The 21,019-nt window shown below is 39.9% G+C and overlaps 4 protein-coding genes across 4 annotated transcripts; 2 read left to right on the forward strand and 2 right to left on the reverse strand.

Annotated features, from left to right (window-relative positions):
• Positions 1 to 562: 562 nt before the first annotated feature.
• GCK72_021216 (uncharacterized protein) lies at positions 563 to 3,742 on the forward strand (the record flags this gene model as incomplete). The annotated part of the gene is made up of 4 exons (XM_053734111.1): positions 563 to 759; positions 1,292 to 1,375; positions 1,429 to 2,089; positions 3,419 to 3,742. 4 exons carry the CDS (start codon positions 563 to 565, stop codon positions 3,740 to 3,742), a joined length of 1,266 nt encoding a protein of 421 aa, XP_053583024.1.
• A 1,165-nt stretch (positions 3,743 to 4,907) lies between these two features.
• Positions 4,908 to 16,121, forward strand: GCK72_021217 (uncharacterized protein; the record flags this gene model as incomplete). The annotated part of the gene is made up of 20 exons (XM_053734112.1): positions 4,908 to 4,975; positions 5,601 to 5,783; positions 5,837 to 5,993; positions 6,729 to 6,996; positions 7,046 to 7,199; positions 7,247 to 7,403; positions 9,004 to 9,348; positions 9,404 to 9,742; positions 10,213 to 10,596; positions 10,676 to 10,960; positions 11,010 to 11,366; positions 12,051 to 12,425; positions 12,471 to 12,842; positions 12,888 to 13,661; positions 14,640 to 15,032; positions 15,081 to 15,140; positions 15,190 to 15,561; positions 15,646 to 15,705; positions 15,755 to 15,871; positions 15,915 to 16,121. 20 exons carry the CDS (start codon positions 4,908 to 4,910, stop codon positions 16,119 to 16,121), a joined length of 5,427 nt encoding a protein of 1,808 aa, XP_053583025.1.
• Positions 16,122 to 18,304: 2,183 nt separating this feature from the next.
• On the reverse strand, positions 18,305 to 19,048 carry GCK72_021218 (uncharacterized protein; the record flags this gene model as incomplete). The annotated part of the gene is made up of 1 exon (XM_053734113.1): positions 18,305 to 19,048. One exon carries the CDS (start codon positions 19,046 to 19,048, stop codon positions 18,305 to 18,307), a length of 744 nt encoding a protein of 247 aa, XP_053583026.1.
• Positions 19,049 to 19,966: 918 nt separating this feature from the next.
• GCK72_021219 (uncharacterized protein) lies at positions 19,967 to 20,956 on the reverse strand (the record flags this gene model as incomplete). Its single annotated transcript, XM_053734114.1, has 3 exons — positions 19,967 to 20,155; positions 20,217 to 20,889; positions 20,940 to 20,956. The coding sequence occupies 3 exons, from the start codon at positions 20,954 to 20,956 to the stop codon at positions 19,967 to 19,969; spliced, it is 879 nt and encodes a 292-aa protein (XP_053583027.1).
• Positions 20,957 to 21,019: the final 63 nt, after the last annotated feature.

The following is a 21,019-nucleotide window of genomic DNA, read 5'->3' on the forward strand; positions in this document are numbered from 1 at the left end:
GAGGGGAGGATGTCACAGGCCAGTCTCTGACCTGTCTCTACTCTCTTTTCCTCGGCTTCTCTCTCGACTGAGATGACGTCTTGCTCTCGGCTCAGCGAGGGTAAACAACCACGCGGCCGGCCGAGAGACCCTTTTCCCCCTTTACATTCGAGTTTCTATACTGGTGCGGGTGAAGGACGGCAAGTCCTTCTCCTTGCTATACCGGAAAAATAAATGATTGCAATCATAAACTAAATGTGTACCTAAAACAGACGGAAATGCTAAAAGGATGAGCAGGCGCATTCATGCCTTTTACAATAACACTGGTGCTCTTCTATTCAAGGATCAAGAAACCAAGACGGTTTTTGAAATTCAATTGGGAGATGAATCAATCGATATTGTCAGAAAATGTTGATCTAAATTTTTTTAAACTTTTATTTGTTACTTTGTTGTTGTTGATGTTGTTGTTATTGATAAATTGTATCGGAAAAACCTTAAATTTTACAGCGTGACCGGCCTCAGGTCACAGGTCAATCCTAGTTTCCCTTTTTCTTCATTTAAACCATAAAAACATTATTTTGAAATGTCACAACTTCTCCTATCCGACCGAACTGCCCTTCTCACTTGCATACTTTACGACAGTCTTGCCAAGGTTCCAGTCTACGAATCCTATCAAAAATTGTGTAGAATCAGAGGAAACTATGACATTGATTACGTGGATTTCGAATTTCATTATTATCGATTTTATAATGGAGATTCGAAGTTGGATTGTGATCGGAGGTAAGTGCGCTCCATTGATATCTCACGTGGGGCCGTATCTGTGTATCGTATGGAGATACCTGGGAGTCGCAACTCAGCGAATAGAGAAAAATAGATTTTTTCGGAAGTTCTGGGTCCCATTACGAAAAATTCTGAAAATTTTGAATTGATCATTCGAACAGTCATGGGTCTCACCGCGAAATCCTGAAGTTACGGTAGTTTTAATGAACCTGAAAATTATGCCAGATTGGCCTAAACTACCGTAATCTTGTCATTTTCGTGGTGAGACCCATGAAACTTACATTTTTGAAATCAGCAGATCAAGACGGTTCGAATGAGTATAATCATGCCTATGTTCGAAAAAATCGATTTTTTTTTGAAAATTTTGGGTCTCGCCGCGAAAAATTTGGAAAATTTCGACTTGTTTATAAGCTAGTCATGATTATACTCATTCGAACCGTCTTGAAACGCTGATTTCAAATATTTATGTTTCATGGGTGTCACCACGAAATTGGAAAGATTGCTGTAGTTTTACTGTAACTGAAAATTTCAGCTCCTCCCCGAAACCACTGTCATTCTCCACACTTCCAGTCGACGCTCTTCTCCAGATTCTCCAAAGAATCGATTTCATTGATAAGTGAGTTAATAACCAATTAAATAACCAAATAAAATTTCTAATTTTATTGTCAGATTGAAAATGCGAAATGTGTCGAAAGATTTGCGTGAGATTATCGATAAGAAGACGATAAAATGTAAAGAAATGAGCGTACTTTTGAAGCCGGATCGTGTTCGAATTGGCCTGGAAAATCAATCGATGAGTTATATTTTTCAAGTGAATGGCGGGGGATTTATTAAGAAATATGAAATCAGTGTGGACAATGAATATGAAGTCGTGGAGAGCAAAAATAAATTCTACGAGAGAAATTTTCTGGAAATGGCGATGACTGACATCTCGGTTATCCTCTCGAATCGAAACTTGGAATTCAAAAAATTAATAATTGTTCAAGACTATGCGCAGGATGCTGTCAACCGATTCATTCAAATTCTTACCTCACTCGATTTTCAAATCCAAGTCGAAAAATGTGTTTTTCATGAATTGAGAGATGAGAATGCACTCCAAATCCTCTCTTTTCTGAATCCAGATGCCCTGAAATGCCTTGAACTTCAGAATGGGTGTTTTGGAAGCAACTTTGAGTCGGAATTGGTGAAAATGGAGCAGTGGAAGAAGGTGGAGATGTTATATTGGGATTATATTAGAGACTGGTTTTCGATTGGCCACTTGTTCCATTTCAAACGGTTTTGTATTGAACAGATGGATTGGACAGAGGAACGACTCGTCGAGATTAGAGATGTAAGAATTGGGGACGTTTCGAAATTATGACACATTTCGACACTAAACATGAATCATTTCGCTTCAACGGAATCCTCTTACAGTACCGTCCATTAAGATATACAATTTGGCATTTTTCAGCTGAAAATGACCATACGGTGTTATGGTATGACTGACAACTTTTTTGTACGGACACTCCCTAGAGAGTTACGTATCGACAAAGTATTTTCTCTCTCAAATCGACCAATTTCAGTGCAAATTAGTGGAAATCGTTTTAAAATGACCATAACTCTCTAGGGAGCGTCCGTACAAAAAGTTGTCAACTACAAAAATGAAGCTCTACCTTTGTTCTCTATGATCGAGAAAATTTATCGGGAAATTTCTCGATACTTTTTCGAGAAATTTCTCGAGACATTTCTCGAAAATTCCCGGGAAAAGTATCGAGATGACTCGAAAGTATCGATACTTTCTCGAGAAATTTTGAGTGATTTCTCGATACTTTCTCGATACTTTCGAGACGTCTCGATACTTTTCCAGGGAAGTTGTATTTTTTGAAACAGTTTTCAGTGTGTTTTGAAACCAGACGTTTTAGAACCCGAACATTTCAGAACTTTTTGTTTTTGAGTTTTTGGTACCAATCTGAGAACCAAGGTTCGACCCACACTTGTACCAAAAGTGTTTTGTTTTCTAGTTAACAGGTTAATTTCAGATTGGTACCAAAAAGTCAAAACAAAAATGCAAAAACGTTTTGGCACCGGTGGGGGTCGAACTCTGGTTGCCAGATTGGTACCAAAAGTCAAAAGAAAAAAAAGTTATTTTGAACTGAAAAAAGCCAAATTGTATATCTTACTGCACGGTACTGGAAGTCGTCAAAATGTGATGGTTTTGAAATGTTTGGTTTTAAAACGTCCGGGAGTAAAATTCTCAAACTGCAGGAAGGCTAGAGAGCTTGGGCCGTTTTGAAACCAGACGTTTCGAAACTATAAAATTACGATACTAAATGCAAACACCTTGTTTCAACCGAAGCGTTTCGAGTTTGGTGTCAAACTGTCTAGGTTGAGTTGCTGCACATTGAAATCGGATGTTATAACGTGCTAAAACGATAGGAAGGATCGTTTTTTCTCAAAAAACTAAACTTGTTTCGAATTTCGCGCCGTTTTTGCTACGGGACGTTTCGATATTAGTAGGGAATTGAAAATGCAGCCATTTTTGGCAACTGATGCTCGAAGCTCCACCCGCTTTTATGCTGCTATGTAAAAATGGGCGGAGCTTGGTCCGGATGTTGCGAAACCGGCAGTTTAAAAACGTCCAGTTTCGAAACATTCCACTGAAACCATAATTTCCTTCCAGAACCTCCTCAAACAACCGAATTTCGAAGTGTGCAGTCTGAATTGTCAGTCTACAACGGATTATCCTATTCGTCACGCCTTTGTCCAGGGGGATGACCCATTTGACGTTGTACTCGGAAACGAAGAGAATGATGACAATGCGTTCCGTTGTGATCTACAGACAATCGATCGCGTTATGAGTCAATGCAGCGAATACGACATAGCCACTCATCGCTACCATATTCCCAATTCCCAGGAGTATTTTCAATTCGAATGCATTTCGAAGGGATGTGTCAATATTTGGAAGTCTAGTGCTGATATTAAAGAAAATTGGATGATTTTTTGAAGGAATTTTTTTCCTGTTGTAGAACTGTCGGTTGTGAAACGGGACAGTTCTAAAATGGGAAAGTTCTTGTGCTCTATGATGATTTGAATAAATATGTTTTGATTGGTTTTGTCACTACTATTGGTTTCAAGGGACAAGGACGTTTCAAAACTGGTAGAAACAATTTCGGGACGTTTCGAAACTAGGACATTTGAAAAGTTTTGAAACGTCTTGGTTTCGAAACGTCCCGGTTTTGAAATATCTTGGTTGTGAGATCTTGGTTCTGATCTTGGTTCTACATTTTTATTATTGAGGGATATGCTATCGCTCTAGACGCCACAATTCCCGTTATCCTTTCTCAAAATGAGCTTTTGTGGAAGAGTTTTTCCCGCGCGGCCGTGTACTCCTCTCGGACAAGTTTTTTTGCTCAATTCCTCGTTTCTTCACTTTTTCAACAGTTATATCGAAAACATTGTAAAAAAACTACATAATTTATTGGAAAAAGTGAGGAAACAAGGTGTTGAGAGCAAATCTTGTCCGAGAGGACTACACGGCCGCGTGGAAAAAACTCTTCCACCATGAAAAAAGGTCCCATCCTACAGAATTGTAAAAAATAAATTTATCTATCTTTTGAGCCAGAAAACGTAAGTTTTGGTGGGAAATTGACTTTTTTTTATACAGAAAATTCGATTTTCAGAACAATGAAATTTTCAGCCATTTCAGCCAATATTTCTTTTTCCAAAAATGCTAACAGTTTCATAGTATCCTCAAGTACATTATGTGCAATTTTTATGAGAAAAAAATTTTCTCTGAAAATCAGTTTTTCTGTATCGAAAAAGTGAAAATTCTCGTTTTCTGGCTCAAAAGATAGAGAATTTTATTTTCCACAATTCTGATGGATCCGTTTTTTAAAATTCATATGAAATCCATCTGAAAACCTGAAAATACTGTGTTTTCAGTGCAAACAACGCAAAAAATAAAAGAATTGAATTAAAACGTAAAAAATTCGACTTCACGTTTCTTGTTGTTCTTTTTCGTTGTGAAGGAGACCGTGACACGTGGAACTTTTTTAAAAGTTCAAAACAAATTTTTTCTTTTTCCACGTCTCTCCACGTGTCACCAGATTTCACAAATTCCAACCACTAATCGATTATTCTTCTTTCACACTTTCCTTGGGAATCAAACAATGTCTTGGACGGATTTATCGGTGAAATTGAAGCGAGAAGTGGCCGGAAGGCTCGATTTTATGAGCAGGTATGATTAGGATCCTAGGATGCGTCGAGCAGACCTTTTTTGCCAAAAATAACAAACTTTTTGAAAAAAAATTTGATTTGTTTTGGAAAAAGGTCGAAAAAATTTGTGAAAAATTGTGCACATTTTTAGAATCCGAGCCGGACCAGCAAATTTTTTCGTCAGTCCGGCCTTGAATTTCCAAACCCTGGGTACCAGAAACGCGCTAGTTAGAGTGCCTCCACCAATTTCAAACTGAGCACCAAAAATGCGCCAGCTCACCGAAAACGCGCCAGCTCACCTGAAATGCGCCAACCCCAAATTTTCATGAAAAATTCAAATTTCCCGTTATTCTAGACGCTCCAAGAGTCAAATAAGCCATTTGGGCTGCTAAATTGTGTTTTCTAACTCACAGATGCGAAGTGGTGCGCCGCTCTGAAAACTGTACACCGAAAATGCGTCAGCTCACCAGAAACGGGTCAATCTCAAATTTCCATGAAAAAATCAAATTTTCCGATATTCTAGACAGAAACGCGCTAGTTAACTCATCCGAAACCAATTTCAAACTGAGCTCCAAAAACGCGCCAGCTCTCCTGAAATGCGCCAGCCCCAAATTTTCATGAAAAATTCAAATTTTTCAATATTCCAGACGCTCCATGAGTCAAACAACCCGTTTGAATCGCGAAATTGTGGATTCCACGCGAATTTCGGTGCCACGTGTCAAGATTGTGGTCGACGATTCGGATTACTTCATCACGATGTACACTGGAATCGAGAAGTTTCTGAAAATTGAAATTAAGAAAGGATACGATCAGAAGACGGTGGTCTCGAGGTGAGGGACACTTTGTAACCGGGGACGTTTCGCAACTTTTTTTTGTTTTGTAGATCAGAAAATAACAGTGAGACTGTCCAATCGAAACCAACCGAGAAGAGTACGATGGATGTGTTTGTGGAGATTCTCGCGAGCTTTTTCAAGACGGAGGCGGTGGATATCGGTGTTTTGGAGTGGGATTTCAAACAACACGCCGTCCTTGGTTCTGAGGTACGGTAGGAGTTATAAAAAAATCAAAAAATTCCAAAAATTTTGAGCCTAAAATTACAAAAATTCCAAATTTTTTCAAACTACCGTAACCTTGTCGTTGTCGTGATTAGATCCATGAAACTAATATTTTTGAAATCAGCAGATTAAGACGGTTCGAATGAGTATAATCATGCCTATGTTTGAAGAAAATAAATTTTTTGGAAATTTTGGGTCTCGCCACGAAAATTCTGAAAGCTTCGAACTTTTCGAAAGTAGGTCATTATGTTTTTACAAACTGTCTCAATATCCTGATTTCAAAATTATATGTTTCATGGGTCTCACCACGAAATTGTGAAGGTTACGGTAGTTTTAATGAAACTGAAAACTTTGTCAGAATGACTCAAACTACCGTAACCTTTGTCATTTTCGTGGCGAGACACATGAAGTCAACATTTTTGAAATCAGCAGTTCAAAACGGTTCTAATAAGTATAATCATACCTATGTTTGAAGAAAATCGATTTTTTTTGTTGAAAATTTTGGGTCCCGCCGCGAAAAATCGGAAAATTCAAACTTCTGGAAAGTATGTCATGATTATATTCATTCGAACCATCTTGGAACGCTTATTTCAAATAGATATGTCCCATGGGTCTCATCTCGAAAATGTGAAGGTTACGGTAGTTTTAATGAAACTGAAAACCTTCGAAATCCCGTTTTTGAGATTTTCAGCTCAAAAAATCACAAATTTTCATTTTCAGAACGATATGAAAATGAAAAAGCGTCAAGGAATCTTCGTCAACGTCCTCTCGTCGAAAATCGAGAAATCAACTGGCGGATCCACAGTTTTCCACACCGAGAAACTGGTGATTTCCGACAAATGTGCATCTGATTTCACGAAAGGTCTTCTGAATCTCTGCGACAAAGAATATCTGGATTCTATGAAGGTTCTCACGCTGACATCGATCGAGAAAGCCTCGAAAACCGGAGCGTGGTGCGATGTGTACACGGAAAACGCGGAATCCTTTTGTGAGTTTTTTCTTGAAATTTGGAGCATTTTGAGCTGAAAATTTTCCAGACAGTCAAGGTGTTTTCTATGAGGAAGTCCCATGCGTCGACAAGTTCCTTATGACTACAAGCCACCGTACCACCAACTGGTCGACACTTCGATTTGCGAGACTCAATGAGAAAGCAATGAAAATTTGGAGTCGTGCCGGTTCAGTGCTTTCGAGGTATCCCTAAAAAACTTAAAAAATTTAAATTAAAAATCTAATTCCAGAACGCCCGACAAGAAAGAGTTCAAAATTGTGCGTGAGAAGGCGGAAAAGAAGATTTTGTTGCATAAGAAGACGGAATGCGGGTACTCTATCACTGTGTACACCGACGAGAAGTTCGATAAGTTGGGTGGGATGAAGTGGTTTGAGACGGAGTTTATGGTAAGTTTAGGTGCACGGAAAATGTGCCAAGGCACTGGAAACGCGCCAAGGCAATGAGAATGCGTCAAGCCACAAAGAAAACCGGGTGTACGTTCACTTTCACCCCCCACCTCTATCACAATTGCCCCCCACCTGCACGGTAGGGAATGGCCCCCCATTTTCCTTTCATTATCGATTCAGTTTTAAAAATTCGTGACCTTTCAATGCACCGCGTGTCCCTCGAGTTCGTAGTAGCAGTTCGTTTTTATTAGGATTTCTTATTTATTTCGACTTATCGAAGACTCCAGGATGGTTATAGAGGCAAGTAGGGACCATTAGGGGTAAGTAAGGGTCATGTGTGAACTCTATTGGGGGTGATTATGGATATATGGACTAGTTCCACATTCCTCCCCCACTCTGATAAGGATTCCATAATTGCCCCCATGTAAAAATAGGGGGGCAATTGTGAACTCTATGGGGGGTGATTGTGGAAACTTGGAGTAGTTCCACATTCCTCCCCCACATTTTCAGGCTCATCAATTAGTTTTTCTCTTAATCTTAGGCTTAGGCTTCTTCTGAATCTTAGGCTTAGGCTTCTTCTAAATCTCAGGCTTAGGTTTTTTTCTAAATCTTAGGCTTAGGCTTCTTCTAGATCTTAGGCTTAGGCTTCTTCTAAATCTCAGGCTTCGGCTTATGTTCAAAGATCATGTCTTTACTCGAACCGGGCGGGGGCAATTGTGGAAACATATAGTAATTCCACTTTCCTCCCCCACTCTGATAGTGATTCCATGATTGCCCCCCATGGGGGGAGATAATATACCGTACAAGTAGGGGGGCAATTGTGAACTTCATTGGGGGTGATAGTGGAAGTATACCTAAGGGTTCAGAATGACCCCCCATTCCCGTTCTTGGGGGGCGATCATGGACTGTCGAAAGTTCATGATCACCCCCCGCTCTGTTATAACCCCCCACCATGGAATCATACCCCAAACCTGTGGGATGGGGGGTGATACCATAACGTGGGGGGTCCTTCCGGAGTGGGGGGCGATTGTGGAAATATACCGAAAACCGTTTCTCTTCAAACGTAGGCATGATTATACTCATTAGAACCGTTTTGATCTGCTGATTTCAAAAATGTTGGTTTCATGGGTCTTCCAATGAAAATGACGAGGTTGTGGTAGTTTTAAAGATTTTAGAATATCGAAAATTTTCAAAATTCCAAAACTTTACAAGTTTCCGTCGGATTTTTGTGATTTGTAGCTGAAATATCATGGAATTCTTTGAAACTTTTCAAAACACCGGAAATGCGTCAAGGCACTAAAAAAGGGTCAACACACAAAATCAAATCCGCTAAAAACTGCGTCAGCAATATTTTCTTTTTTTCCAGAACCAAAAATGTGATCTTGGCTGGTTTTGCAAGAAATGTTGTGACCCATTCGACTATTGGTACCATCAAAACCTGCCGACTCTGAATTCAAAAGTATTGGAGATCAATTCTGATGCCACTTTTGTGAATCGTGGGGATTCAAGAAATCTGAAGGCGTTGGACCACCAACTGCGACTACTACTACTGTAAACGATAAATTCTTGAGAATTCTTTTTCATTAAAAATTATTTTCAGCAACGTCCCAATGAGAGAGACCAATTGATTGCTCAGTATGAACAGTTGTACTTGGAAGTCAGTCAACTAGCTGAGAATTTCACCAAAAAGATGATAGAGGAGATCAAAAAGTTGAGGGACTCACCACAAACGAAGGAGATCAAAACTGGACTCATGAAGTGTAAGGAGCTGGCGAACGGGGCAAATGCACTGGTCGAAACTGTGAAGTCGATGCTGCTGAAATTGAAAAAGTCCGAAGAATTCGGAGTGGACGTGATTCGAGTGAGAATTGGGCAGATTCTGGAGGCGAAATCTCGATTGGAGGCGAGCATGAAGCTGTTTGGAAGCACTGGATCCAACAATAAAGTAAATATAAATATAGATGAATAGTTCCGAATAAATTATTTGTATTATTTTTCAGCTTCCTCTTCAACATATCGAAAGAGAAATTCTGATTGCCCAATGTGAGCAACTGTTCCCGGAAGTTAGTCATCTATCGGTAGTTGTATTGGCCAAGATGTCAGAAGTCTCGAAAAAACTAGAAGGTGTTCCACTAACTGCTACTATGAAGACAGCAATGAAACCATGGAAAGAGTGGACTAGGGCGTTTCGTGACCTACCGAGACTCACCAGTTTTTTGTTGAATCAATTCAAAAATAGCTCAAATCAAGTCGGTTTGAAAGTAATCCGGGAGAAGATTGATTCTATTCAAAATCTGAAAATCCGTTTGGAGAAAGCCAAGGAGAGTGCTGAGGCAATGGTGAGTTCACAAGATATGAAGGACGTTTCGAAACCGAGACACTTCGAAACCGCCCAGTTTCAAAGCGTCTTGGTTTTAAAACGTCTCAGTTTTGATAGTTGAGAACTGGGACACTTCAATACTAAGAAAATTCGATATCGAAAGTTTTGTATGTCCAAGTTTCGAAACGTCTCGATTTCAACAGTTTTGTTTTAAAACGCCTCAAACTTGGATATTTTGAAACTGGGATGTTTTGAAACCAGACGTTTGGAAACCAAAACATTTCAACTCCCGACACGTTCAGTTTAAAATTTCATGGTTTCGAGACGTCCCGGAGCTAAAGTTTTAGAAATTTCCTATGAAAAATATTTTTTTTTGGATACTGCACGTTTCAAAACTGGAATATACTATTATAGTGATATAAATGGAAAATTGTTGGTATCTAGACGACCCAGGTTCAAAACGGCCAATACGATTTGTGTTTTTTTCAGGGAGGTGTTTCTGAAGACGTCGTCAAGACTCCAGACGCCGGAAAGGCCAAACTAGTTGCTCAATGCTCTCAATTATTCCCAGAAGTTGCGACATTGCTCATCAAACTCACCGGAATCGTGACACAAAATCTCAAAAGACTCAAAGACGCCCGACAAACAAAAGCCGTGAAAACTGAGATCAAGGATTGCAGGGAGTTGTTGAAATCGATTGATGGCTGCTCGCCAGCAAATTTGCTGAAAGCACTGAAAAAAATAAGAAACGATGAAGTTGAAGTTGAGACGATTCGGGAGATGATAGTTCAGGTTCAGAGTATCAGAAGAAAGATGGAGGCGGAAGTGAAACGTTTCGAAGGAATGGGTATCTATGCGGATGTTGGAGAAGAGGTGAGTGGGAAAGGAAACAACGGTAAGTTTTATATACTTGTCAGACACTGGGAAAATTTGACAGAATTTGTTTTTTCAGGAAGCTACTGCTCGCAAGATTCAGGTTCTGAATCCAGTTGTCACTTCTGAAAACCATGAAAATCTAGAAGATAAGAACAAATCAGAAGATGGTGCATCAGGTGGAAAGACAGCTGCAGCAGCTCCAGATGGCAAGACGACTACAGAAGACGCCTTCGGTGCATCAGAACCTGACGTCGTCAAGAAAATTGATGTAGCTCACCAAATTCTAAATTCACCTGTCGTTTCTGAAGACCCGGATAACGTCATCAAGACTCCAGATGAGAAGAACGATTCTAAAGCCATAGTGAGCACTAGCACTCTTTGAATTTCCAAAACACACCACTTTTTTCCAGAATCTTGTCACCGAAAAAGCCGAACTAGTTGCTCAATGCAAGCAATTATTTCCAGAAGTTGCCACATCGCTCATCAAACTCACCGATATCTTGACACAATATCTCAAAAGACTGAAAGGCGGCCCACGAACAAAAGCCGTTAAAACTGAGATCAAATATTGCAAGGAGGTGTTGAAATCGATTGATGACTGCTCGCCCGCAGATCTGCTGGAAGCACTGAAAAAAATAAGAGACGATGAAGTTGAAGTTGAGCAGATTCGGGAGATGATGGTTCCGGTTCAGAGTATCAGAGGAAAGTTGGAGGTGGAGATGAAACGTTTGGAAGGTCTCGGTATCTGTGCGGTTGTTGGAGAAGAGGTGAGTGAGTAAGAAAACAACTGTAAGTTTTATATGTTTGTCAGACACGGGCCGACATGTAACTTGCTTCAAACTGAGTTTTGTGAACTGAAAACTATATCAAATCTCAGCGAGTTCTATGAGTAGGCCCTACTATAGGCCGGATGGCTAGTCGGTAATTATGCCTCGGGGCAATAAAAAGAGCAGAAAAAGTGCTTCTAGCCCGTTCAGAGGCATATTAACGGGAGAGGGTGATTCTAGAAAAGTGTTGGCACGTCACGCTTCTCTTACAACCGCGCTCTACCAAAATCGAAAAAAAATTGTTTGTGAAATTGAGAGACTCAGAGAGAAAGAGATATTTTTCAAAGGCATTTCGGTGGAGCACAATTGTAAAAACTGTGTCGAGCTGTAGTTTGGTCACTGTATTTCAATCATAACTACTTTTTTCAGAAACGCCCTCTGTCGTTAATGTGCCGGGCTAGAATATTTTTGACAATTTTTGCGTTTTTGGGAAATTTTTCGCGGCCTGCGGTACATTGCCGACTCCAACCGACTCGTGGTAGGTCACAGATGTAGATCTCGCCAAGATCTATATTTTGGTATATTTTCCATCTCATAATATTTAGTTCTGAGCGAGTTGCGAGCTGGTCCGCTCGACAAGTATGCTACATTCTCGAAAAAATTTAACGCCTGTCGTTTTTTCAGAATCTTAACGACGAAAAGTCCGTCTTGATCGCTCAATGTGAACAACTCTTCTCGGAAGTGAGCCAAATGGCGTCTAAACTTTTGAGAATAACAACAAAATGGATCAAACGATTAGAAGACAAACCACAGAAAACTGATGAGTATAAAAATGCGGTGGAGTCATGTCAGAATATTGCAAACTACTGCAAAAAGATACCCGGGTGCATGAAAGATTTCGCATATCTCCTCAAGATATCGGACGTTGGAGCGGAAGAGGTTCGGGTGGAAATCACAAAGACTGAAAATATAAAACGTAAGCTGGAGGAAAGATTACAACAGTGTCAGGACTACGGTTATGATTCGGAGGATTCAGAAGACGTCAATAAAGACTCCAAGGTAACTCCCTACAGTCTCATAATCATTCAAACTCTCGTTTTTCAGAAGCTTAACGAGGAAAAATCCGCGTTGATCGCTCAATGTGAACAACTCTTCCCGGAAGTGAGCCGAATGGCGTCTAAACTTATGAGGGAAATGACAAATATGATCAAACAAATCAAAGGTCTTCCACGGAAAACTGAAGCGTTGAAAAATGTGCTGGAGGCGTGTCAGACGATTTCAAACAACTGCAAACCAGTACCCGAGTGCATGACGGAAGAGTTGACGTATCTCCTCAAAAATTCGGATGAAATTGGAGTGAAAGTGATTCGAGAAAAGTTGGGAACGGCTGAAAATATGAAACATGTGCTGGAGGACAAACTAAAAAAATATGAGGATGATTCAGAGGATCCGGAAGACGTCAATAAAGACTCCAAGGTAACTCCCTACAGTCTCAAAATCATTCGAACTCTCGTTTTTCAGAAGCTTAACGAGGAAAAATCCGCCTTGATCGCTCAATGTAAGCAACTCTTCCCGGAAACCGGCCAAGTGGCGTCTAGACTTATGAGGAAAATGACGAAACTAATAAAACGGATAGAAGATCTACCTCAGAAAACTGATGCGTGTAAAAAAATGCTGGAGACGTGCCAGATAATTTCAAACTACTGCGAGCCGATACCGGAAAAAATGAAAAATGGGTTGACATATCTCCTCGAGAATTCGGATAACATTGAAGTGGATGAGATCCGGGACACTATGGGAGAGTTGCAAGATATTAAACATGTGCTGGAGATCAAACTGAAACAGTGTGAGAAAGATTCGGAGGATTCTGAAGACGTCACGAAGGCTCCAGACAACAAGAAAAAAACTACGGTGATTCTAAACTATGAAAAATATCTCTTGATCTCTGAATGTGAACAACTCTTCCCGGAAGTCATCCAAATGGCGTCTACACTTGTTAGCAAACTGTCAAAATTGATCAAACTGTCAGAAGGTCTTGAACTGAAAACTGAAAAACAAAAAAATGCTGTGGAGACCTGTCTGGAAGTGTTGAAAATGTGCGAACCGGTATCCGAGTCCACGATGAATTTGTTGACGTACCTCCTCGAGAATTCAAATAAAATTGGAGTGGAGTACATTCGAGAAGCATTGGAAAACGCTCAGGAGAAAAAAATTCAACTCGAGGAGTGGCTGAGCACTTTTGAAAATCACAAACTGTCGAATTGTTTTAATACTGGAGATGTGGTGGATACTGTGGTAAGTCTTGCTAAGGGAAGGTCACAGAGTCAGTTTGAATTATGGGACGTAATTTTTATCACTGAATTGCTGAAAAAACGCAGAATTTCAACCTCGTTTTTCTCGAATACCAAACCCTGAGAGCAAAACTCAGACTTGTTAAAAATCGGACCGGGCCGAACTTTCTCTTGGCCCGGATTCAAAAATGGGTACTCTTTTTGGACAAAATTTTTTGAACGTTTTCAAAAAATGTGAGTAAAAGTGGTTAAATTATTATACATATTCACATTTTGATTGAATTTCAAATTTGTAGTCGAAAACTATACTTTATTCAAGAAAATTTCCAAAAATTTCAAAAAAAAATTCAAATTTTTTCAAAATATGTTTCAAAACGGGCTGGACTACGAGCCGGGCCAAGAATATTCTTGATTTCGACCCGGCTCGACTCATGATAAAACTGCAAAAACTGAATACTGTACCTCTCAAAAGTATATAAAGTTTTGCCTTTTTCAGTTGAAATTGTCCTACTTTGAGAGGATGTCGCGGTAATACTGATTGTCCCATCTAGTAGATTATTAACGGACCGTACAGATTAAAAGTAGATCTCCATTTCTGTAGTTGACCATTTTTTTTGTGCGGAAACTCCCTAGAGAGTTATAGCCATTTTATGTGGACAGCTCAAAAATCGCACTATTTTGCATTGAAATGAGATGATCTGAGTGAGTAACACCCTTTAGTCATTTTCAACTGAAAAAGGCAAAATTATATATCTTACGCATGGTACTGTCTAGAAGATGCCTATATCATTGGAAACCTGAGAAGACGCTGATTTCAAAAATATATATTCAGTTTTGCGCTCGAGGTCTGGTATTCGAGAAAAATAAGGTAGAAGTTCTGAAAAATGAAATGTGTTTTTTTTGCTGAATTTTCGCGGTTCAAGAACTTTGACCTTGTTTTTCTCGAATACCAGTTGGAAAGATCCAGACGATCATTTTTCAGAGTCTCCAAAAAGAAAGAAAGGAGCTCTCAGCTGAATTTGTGCAATTGGCGGAAGATGTCATCCAAATCGCTATGAATTTCTCAACAAAACTATCAGAAACTGCGGAGATATGTAGAACACGAGTTGCAAAGCCTGCGGAGTTCAAAGAATTCCGTGAATCATGTGAGAAAGTGGCGGAGCAATACAAAAATCACTCAAAAAAGTTTGCCGATGCTCTCAACGAGTGCAAGAAAAATGATTTGGTCAAGAAGGATGTTGGGGAGATTCGGCAGCAAATTCTGAAGTTGCAAGCGTACAAGGCGGAGTTGGAGAATGACGTGGAGACGATTGCTGTGAAACTTTGGAAGAAAGATTGTAAGAATGCTCCAGATGTGAAAACGATGGCTATTACGGTAACCTCTGAAACTCAACAATCGGTGAGAACTTGTGTGTTTTTTCAGGATGGTGTTTTTGAAGACGTCATCAAGACTCCAGATGACAAGAAAGATTATGAAGCCATGGTAAGCTCTAGAGCTCCTAAACTTTTCGAGTTATACAATTATTTTCTAGAATCCCGCCGCCGGAAGAGCCGAACTAGTTGCTCATTGCGAGAAATTAATCCCAGAAGTTGCACAATCGGTCATCAAATTCCTCGGATTCTTGACAAAATATATCGAAAGACTCGAAGACGCCCCACAAACAGATGACGTGAAAGCTGATCTCAAGGATTGCAAGTATGTGTTGAAACCGATTGAGGGTTTACCCGCAAAACTGCGGAATGTCTTGAGAAGAATAAAGGGAGACGATACATTTGACGTTGAGGAGATTCGGGAGACGATGGTTAAGGTTCATGGTATCAGACGTGAGATGGCAACGGGGATGAAACGTTTCGAAGGAATGGATATGGATGTTGGAGAGCAGGAGAATGGAAAAGAAACTACGGTAAAATTTAAGCATAATTGTTAGACACGGCCGGCGCGTAACTCACCTAACCAAAAATCGGTAAAATTTGTGTGTTTTTTTCAGGATGGTGTTTATGAAGACGTCATCAAGACTCCAAATGACAAGAAAGATTCTGAAGCCAAGGTAAGCTCTAGACCTCCTAGAATTTTATAAATACACAACTTTTTTGTAGAATCCCGACTGTGAAGAAGCTTCCGAAAAACCCGACGTTTTCCAGACAATTGGAAAGAAGATGTTTGGATCGATCCCTGAAGCAAATGCTCTGGTAGACCCACGCTCTCGAAAAGCGGTAACACCGATCGATATTTCTGATCTACTATTTTTGTTTCCAGCGCTCCATCAACCCGGATGACTATGACTACGTGGGATCCATGTATCCAGATGACTTCACACACTACCTTGAGCACCGAAGAAAGTTGGAGAACAGGGATTTCGATTTCGACTGCAGCTGGGCTCGTCTACAGTTTCTCGCTGTCTTCTTCTTTGTCCTTTTTTCGATTCTTTTTGTGGTTTTATGGATTGAGACATTCGTTTATTAATGATTTTTTAATTGAAAATTATGGGCCCTTATTACTCGGTATTTTTTGATTATGAATAAGATAAGAATATAGAATAAAATTTTTGATATGTTTGGTGTCTTGATACATAGGTCTGGAGGGATTTTTAAGGTGGAAATTCTTGAATTCTTAACGAAAAATTGGGGAGTTGAGTTAAAAATCCCAAAAAAGTGAAAGGAGAGTAGTTTTTGATGAGGAAATCTATAAAACCGACAAAAATTTGAATTCTCCGCCGTTTTTCACTGTCGAGGTCTTTGTAGAAGACCGCGATATCAAAGAAGAAGAAGTCGTTACTTCCGTAGAGATTAAATGATTTTCTTGTTTATTATTTTTGTAAATATTTCGTTGTACATATTTCATAACCGTTTTCCCCCCATTTCATTCTAGAATGATATTGTTTATGTATCAGGCTCCCCTAAGAGACCAACCACCATTCCTCCTCCGGACTTCTCTAAGTCTCCTCCTTTTTCCCCACTATCTCGGTGACTGTCACTAGTATAAAACAGACTTGCAACGGGCCGGGCCGGGCCGGGCCGGGCCGGGCCGGAATGAAAATTTCCAGGGCCCGGCCCGGCCCGGCCCGGCCCGTGGCCCGGCCCGGCCCGGCCCGGCCCGGTCGGCCCGGAAGTTCAGTACTGAAAAAAATTCAAATTTTTTTTTCGAAAATTTCCCGATTTTTTTTGAAAAATATTTTTTAAAAACAATTTTTTGTAGGCTTCGAAGGTTTTTGAAAAATATACTTGAGGAAAAATATGAAAAATTTTCAGAAAATAAATTTTTGGACAAAAAATTGTAGTGAAAAAAGTTCAAAAATTCAAATCCGGGCCGGAGCTTTCTCGGCCCGGCCCGGCCCGGCCCGATCGGGCCGGGCCGGGCCGGCCCGGAATCTTGCAAGTCTGGTATAAAAGGGGACTCGTTCTCTCTCTTTTCTCAGTTTTTTCTCGTAATCAATAATTTCTCTCTTCTCCCTGTACCCTTTTCACCTTTCCCTTTTTGTGCCCATTATCGACAGTTCCCGTCCCGTATTTGCTGTATTTAAGTTCTGAAATAAACTACTCATAGAAAGAACCCACAGACTCTCTCTTTTATTCTTACATTCACTCCTGAATCCTATTTTTTAAGCTCATTGTCGTGAAATTCGGTGTAAGGTGGATGAAGACTCTGTATATGCTCACAATCAAAAATACAGTAACCCAAAAATTCGAAAACTGAGTGAAAAAATGCGGGTGGGGGTAATTGTTAGTGGGGAATTCGATTTTAAACTTATTTGTATAGTATTGATGCAAAATCGTACAATCTGAATGATTTGCACACGATGTTTTCATGTGTGGGGGTCTTAGGTCCGGATATTTGGCGCCAAAATTTAAAATTTCGAATTTTTCCGCAAAAAAGTCAAATTTTCGGCCATGACTCAGAATTGAAAGAAATTCTGGAAAATTATCAGAAACCAGCCTATCTGCCTCGCCTTCGGCGATTCAGTCGGCTGGTCTCTCTTCATTCACGTGGCCACCTTCTCTCAAACGTGCCCGCATGGCCGAGTGGTTTGAAGCGGCGGTCGTGTCCAAAGCACGCTAGTTCGGTTTTGCCCACTGGCTCAGTTTCTCTTCTCTTTCCAAAACCGTTGCGGACAGCGCCTCAGACAGACAGACAACGCCCAATTGTCTTTTATATATAAGAATGATGATCACGTTTTCGATGCAAAATTGAAAAAATGTTGAACAATTTTTTAGACTGCTCTATTTCAATGATTGTTTATTCAGTAATATAACAATGGAATTGGGGAACGGACGTCAATTACATCAATTAGTCAATTACGACAATTAGGGATGGTGGAAGTTAAGTATAAAAGGAATAAGAAGAATGGGTTCTGCCATGTCGGAGAGATAGGGGCGGAGTTTGCTGATTAGAGACGGAAAAAGGTGGTATCAATAAGAAACAGAACAGAGGGGTAAAAGGTTTACAAATAAAAGGTGACGTATAAAAAAAAGGAGAACTTGAGTTTGAATTATAAGAATGGGAAAATGTATAGGAAAAAGAGGAATTAAGTAAATATTAAAAACAATAATAATAATCAGTAGATTAATTAGTACTCGAATCGAGTAGATGTCCCATAGAAAAAAGAGGACCTGGAAAGGAAATATGAATGATCCAAGTGCACAAAGAGTTTACATCCAAACAAAAAACTCTACAACTGTTGTTCCAGCCATCGCTTCAACTTCCAAAGTTGCTCTTTTCCCATCCGATTTTATCACATCCAACCCTCCAGTCACAACTTTTTCTTTGCACCGGGCATTTGCATAGTCCGAGACTCGGAATGTTCTTGTTGTAGTTTGTGGCATCTTGATGACACTGAGTCCCTTCAAAAGGACATCTGTACTCACCTCTTCTAGTGTCATGAATTTCAGATGTTCCAGTCGGGGATTAGACTTGTTTCTCATCCACAACTTGAAAAAACGGTTGAGAGTTTTCACATCGACCATAACTCCAAGGAGATGTAGATGTACAGCATTGCAAACGACAAGGTCATCTAGAGACAGCCGAAAACGGGTTGGGTCCCTGACCATTAAGACATTGATTGTGATACTATGCATGTTCAGCATGAGAACCTTTTGAAATTGTTCAAGGTTTCCGTACCAGTTTTGATACATATCAATATTCGATGTCTTTTTCGACAGCATTTCAAACATTTTTTGAACAAAACCTTCGTTACACTCATGCCAGACGAAGATTTGTTCGATATGCGGAAGTGTCGCAAGAATCGGAAGTGCTTCAAATGATTCTGTTTCGTAGAACAGCACTTCTTGGATTGATTCACAATTGGTAACATCCAGAATCCGGTGAATCAATGCAGCCGTCGAAAGCCCCAAAATGCGCAATACAGCTGTCTTGTTGTCAACCGAAACTCCCATAAAATCTGTGTCATTTTCAGCACTGAGAAGTAGAAATATTATTTTACCATCTCTCAGGACTATGTTCACATTTAGAGAGTGATGTTTAACCAAAATATTGTTAGAAGTTGCTGTTAGAGCACAAGAAGTTTTTGACAAGAGTTTTGCACGATCAGAGAGGAGAGAAAACGCGATTCTGGTAATTTTTTTCCAAAAAGGTTTTAAAAAATAGTTTGTTAGTAAACGCGAATATTAGATGGAAAACACACTTACAGATCAATAGGCTCCATTTGTTGAAAAACAGGAATCAATGCTTGCCTTGGAAGGCGTAAGAGAGGAAACGAAGTCGTCATCTCGGTAGGGGGAGAAAGGGCATGAATGAGGTGAGGAATCAATGTCTATCGGCGATAGACCGCAACGCACGACCGCGACGCGAGTAAAGTGCCCTCAAGGAAGACAAACATCTTTAGGGAGATCACCTGCACATCTAACTCTCGCCGTGAGGAGGTGAAACTTGTATGTTTGCAGACTTGAATAATTATAATAGTTTGAAATTTAAGCCCAGTCCACAAAGCGAAAAAGAAGTCGGTGAACGATGCGTGGAATTAATTAGTTCACTTAGAATTCACGATTTCGAACAACCAGCTTATCAACTCTATCTATTAGGTTCACAAACGTCTAACCAAAACGACTATAAGAAGAGGTTTGACAATAAAACCGGAGGAACTGCTCAAAAACTTACGTTAACTATGCGCATCGCATAGTCAGACGACGTCTATCTCAAAAATAAGGATCTGTCCCCAACACAAACAAAACTGATTGATAATAGCTCGTAGAGAACACGGTGGATTGATATGAATACTTTATTTTAACAAAACAGCAGAATTAAATATTCAGAATAGAAAAATGCACATCATAAGAAAGGGATAAAGATTCGAATCAATCATCACAATTACATTTCAAACGAAGCACGGTCAACATAAAAATCGAAAGACTTCTCGCCATAAAAGGTTCCAAATCGAATTGTGGCTTTCTTCCCATCTGTTCTTTCGATATCATATCCTCCACAATACGATATTGATAAAAACCCCAGTTGCTTTGAATGAAAGGACGTTCTCTCTCGGTCTCCTAGAAATGGAACATCATTCAGTACTTCCAAAAGGCGCGTTTCATTGACATCTTCATTTACGAGCAATGACAGATGCTCAAGTCGAGAGTTGTGTTTGCTGTGAAACCAATTTGTAAGAAATTGACTGATATCTGTGGCACTAAACAGAACTTGTCTTAATTCCACCTTGAGTGCGTTTGTGACCAGAAAGTCATCAAGAGTGAACGTCGAGAACTGACTATGAATATACAACTCGTTCAAATTGCTCTTTAGGAAGGTCTGAAACTCTTTTCTGCTCTCAAATGGAATCCGGTACAATGAAATATCCGTGGTAACTGGCAAGATGATTTCCAGGGCTTTTTTTGCGAAACTATCGGAACAGGCATCGTCGATAACTAATTTCTGGAGTTTTGACAGTTGAGTGAGAGTATCGCATACTTCTAGTTGAAGAGGTCCTCTGAGAATCACATATTCAAGCGATTCACAACTAGTAACCTCAAGAATTCGCTCCACCAATTTCGCGACAGTGATCGATCCTTTTTCCCATGAAATCATTCCGTTTCGAAGCATCACGTTGACCTCACCCGGAAGTATCTCCGTGTACAAATGGAGCCCCACTGACATATCATTGTTCAATGCTACTGTGATACGAGGATAATCACTCTTAACAAACGCACTGATGGAATTGATAGATATTTTGCGAAGACTTTTCGACAGTTTATTGGTCCTTTCGGAGAGAAGCGAGAATGAAATTCTGAAATGATTGAAAATGAGGAATAGAACATAAGAAAGAGAAAAACTTACACATCAAGTGGATCCATGTACTTGAAAACTGGAATAAGGGCAAGTCAAGGGAGACGTAAGAGAGGGAGCGGGGTCGTCAT

This window comes from Caenorhabditis remanei, chromosome V (genome assembly GCF_010183535.1).
Source record: "Caenorhabditis remanei strain PX506 chromosome V, whole genome shotgun sequence".
In the NCBI taxonomy this organism is placed as follows: Eukaryota; Metazoa; Nematoda; class Chromadorea; order Rhabditida; family Rhabditidae; genus Caenorhabditis; species Caenorhabditis remanei.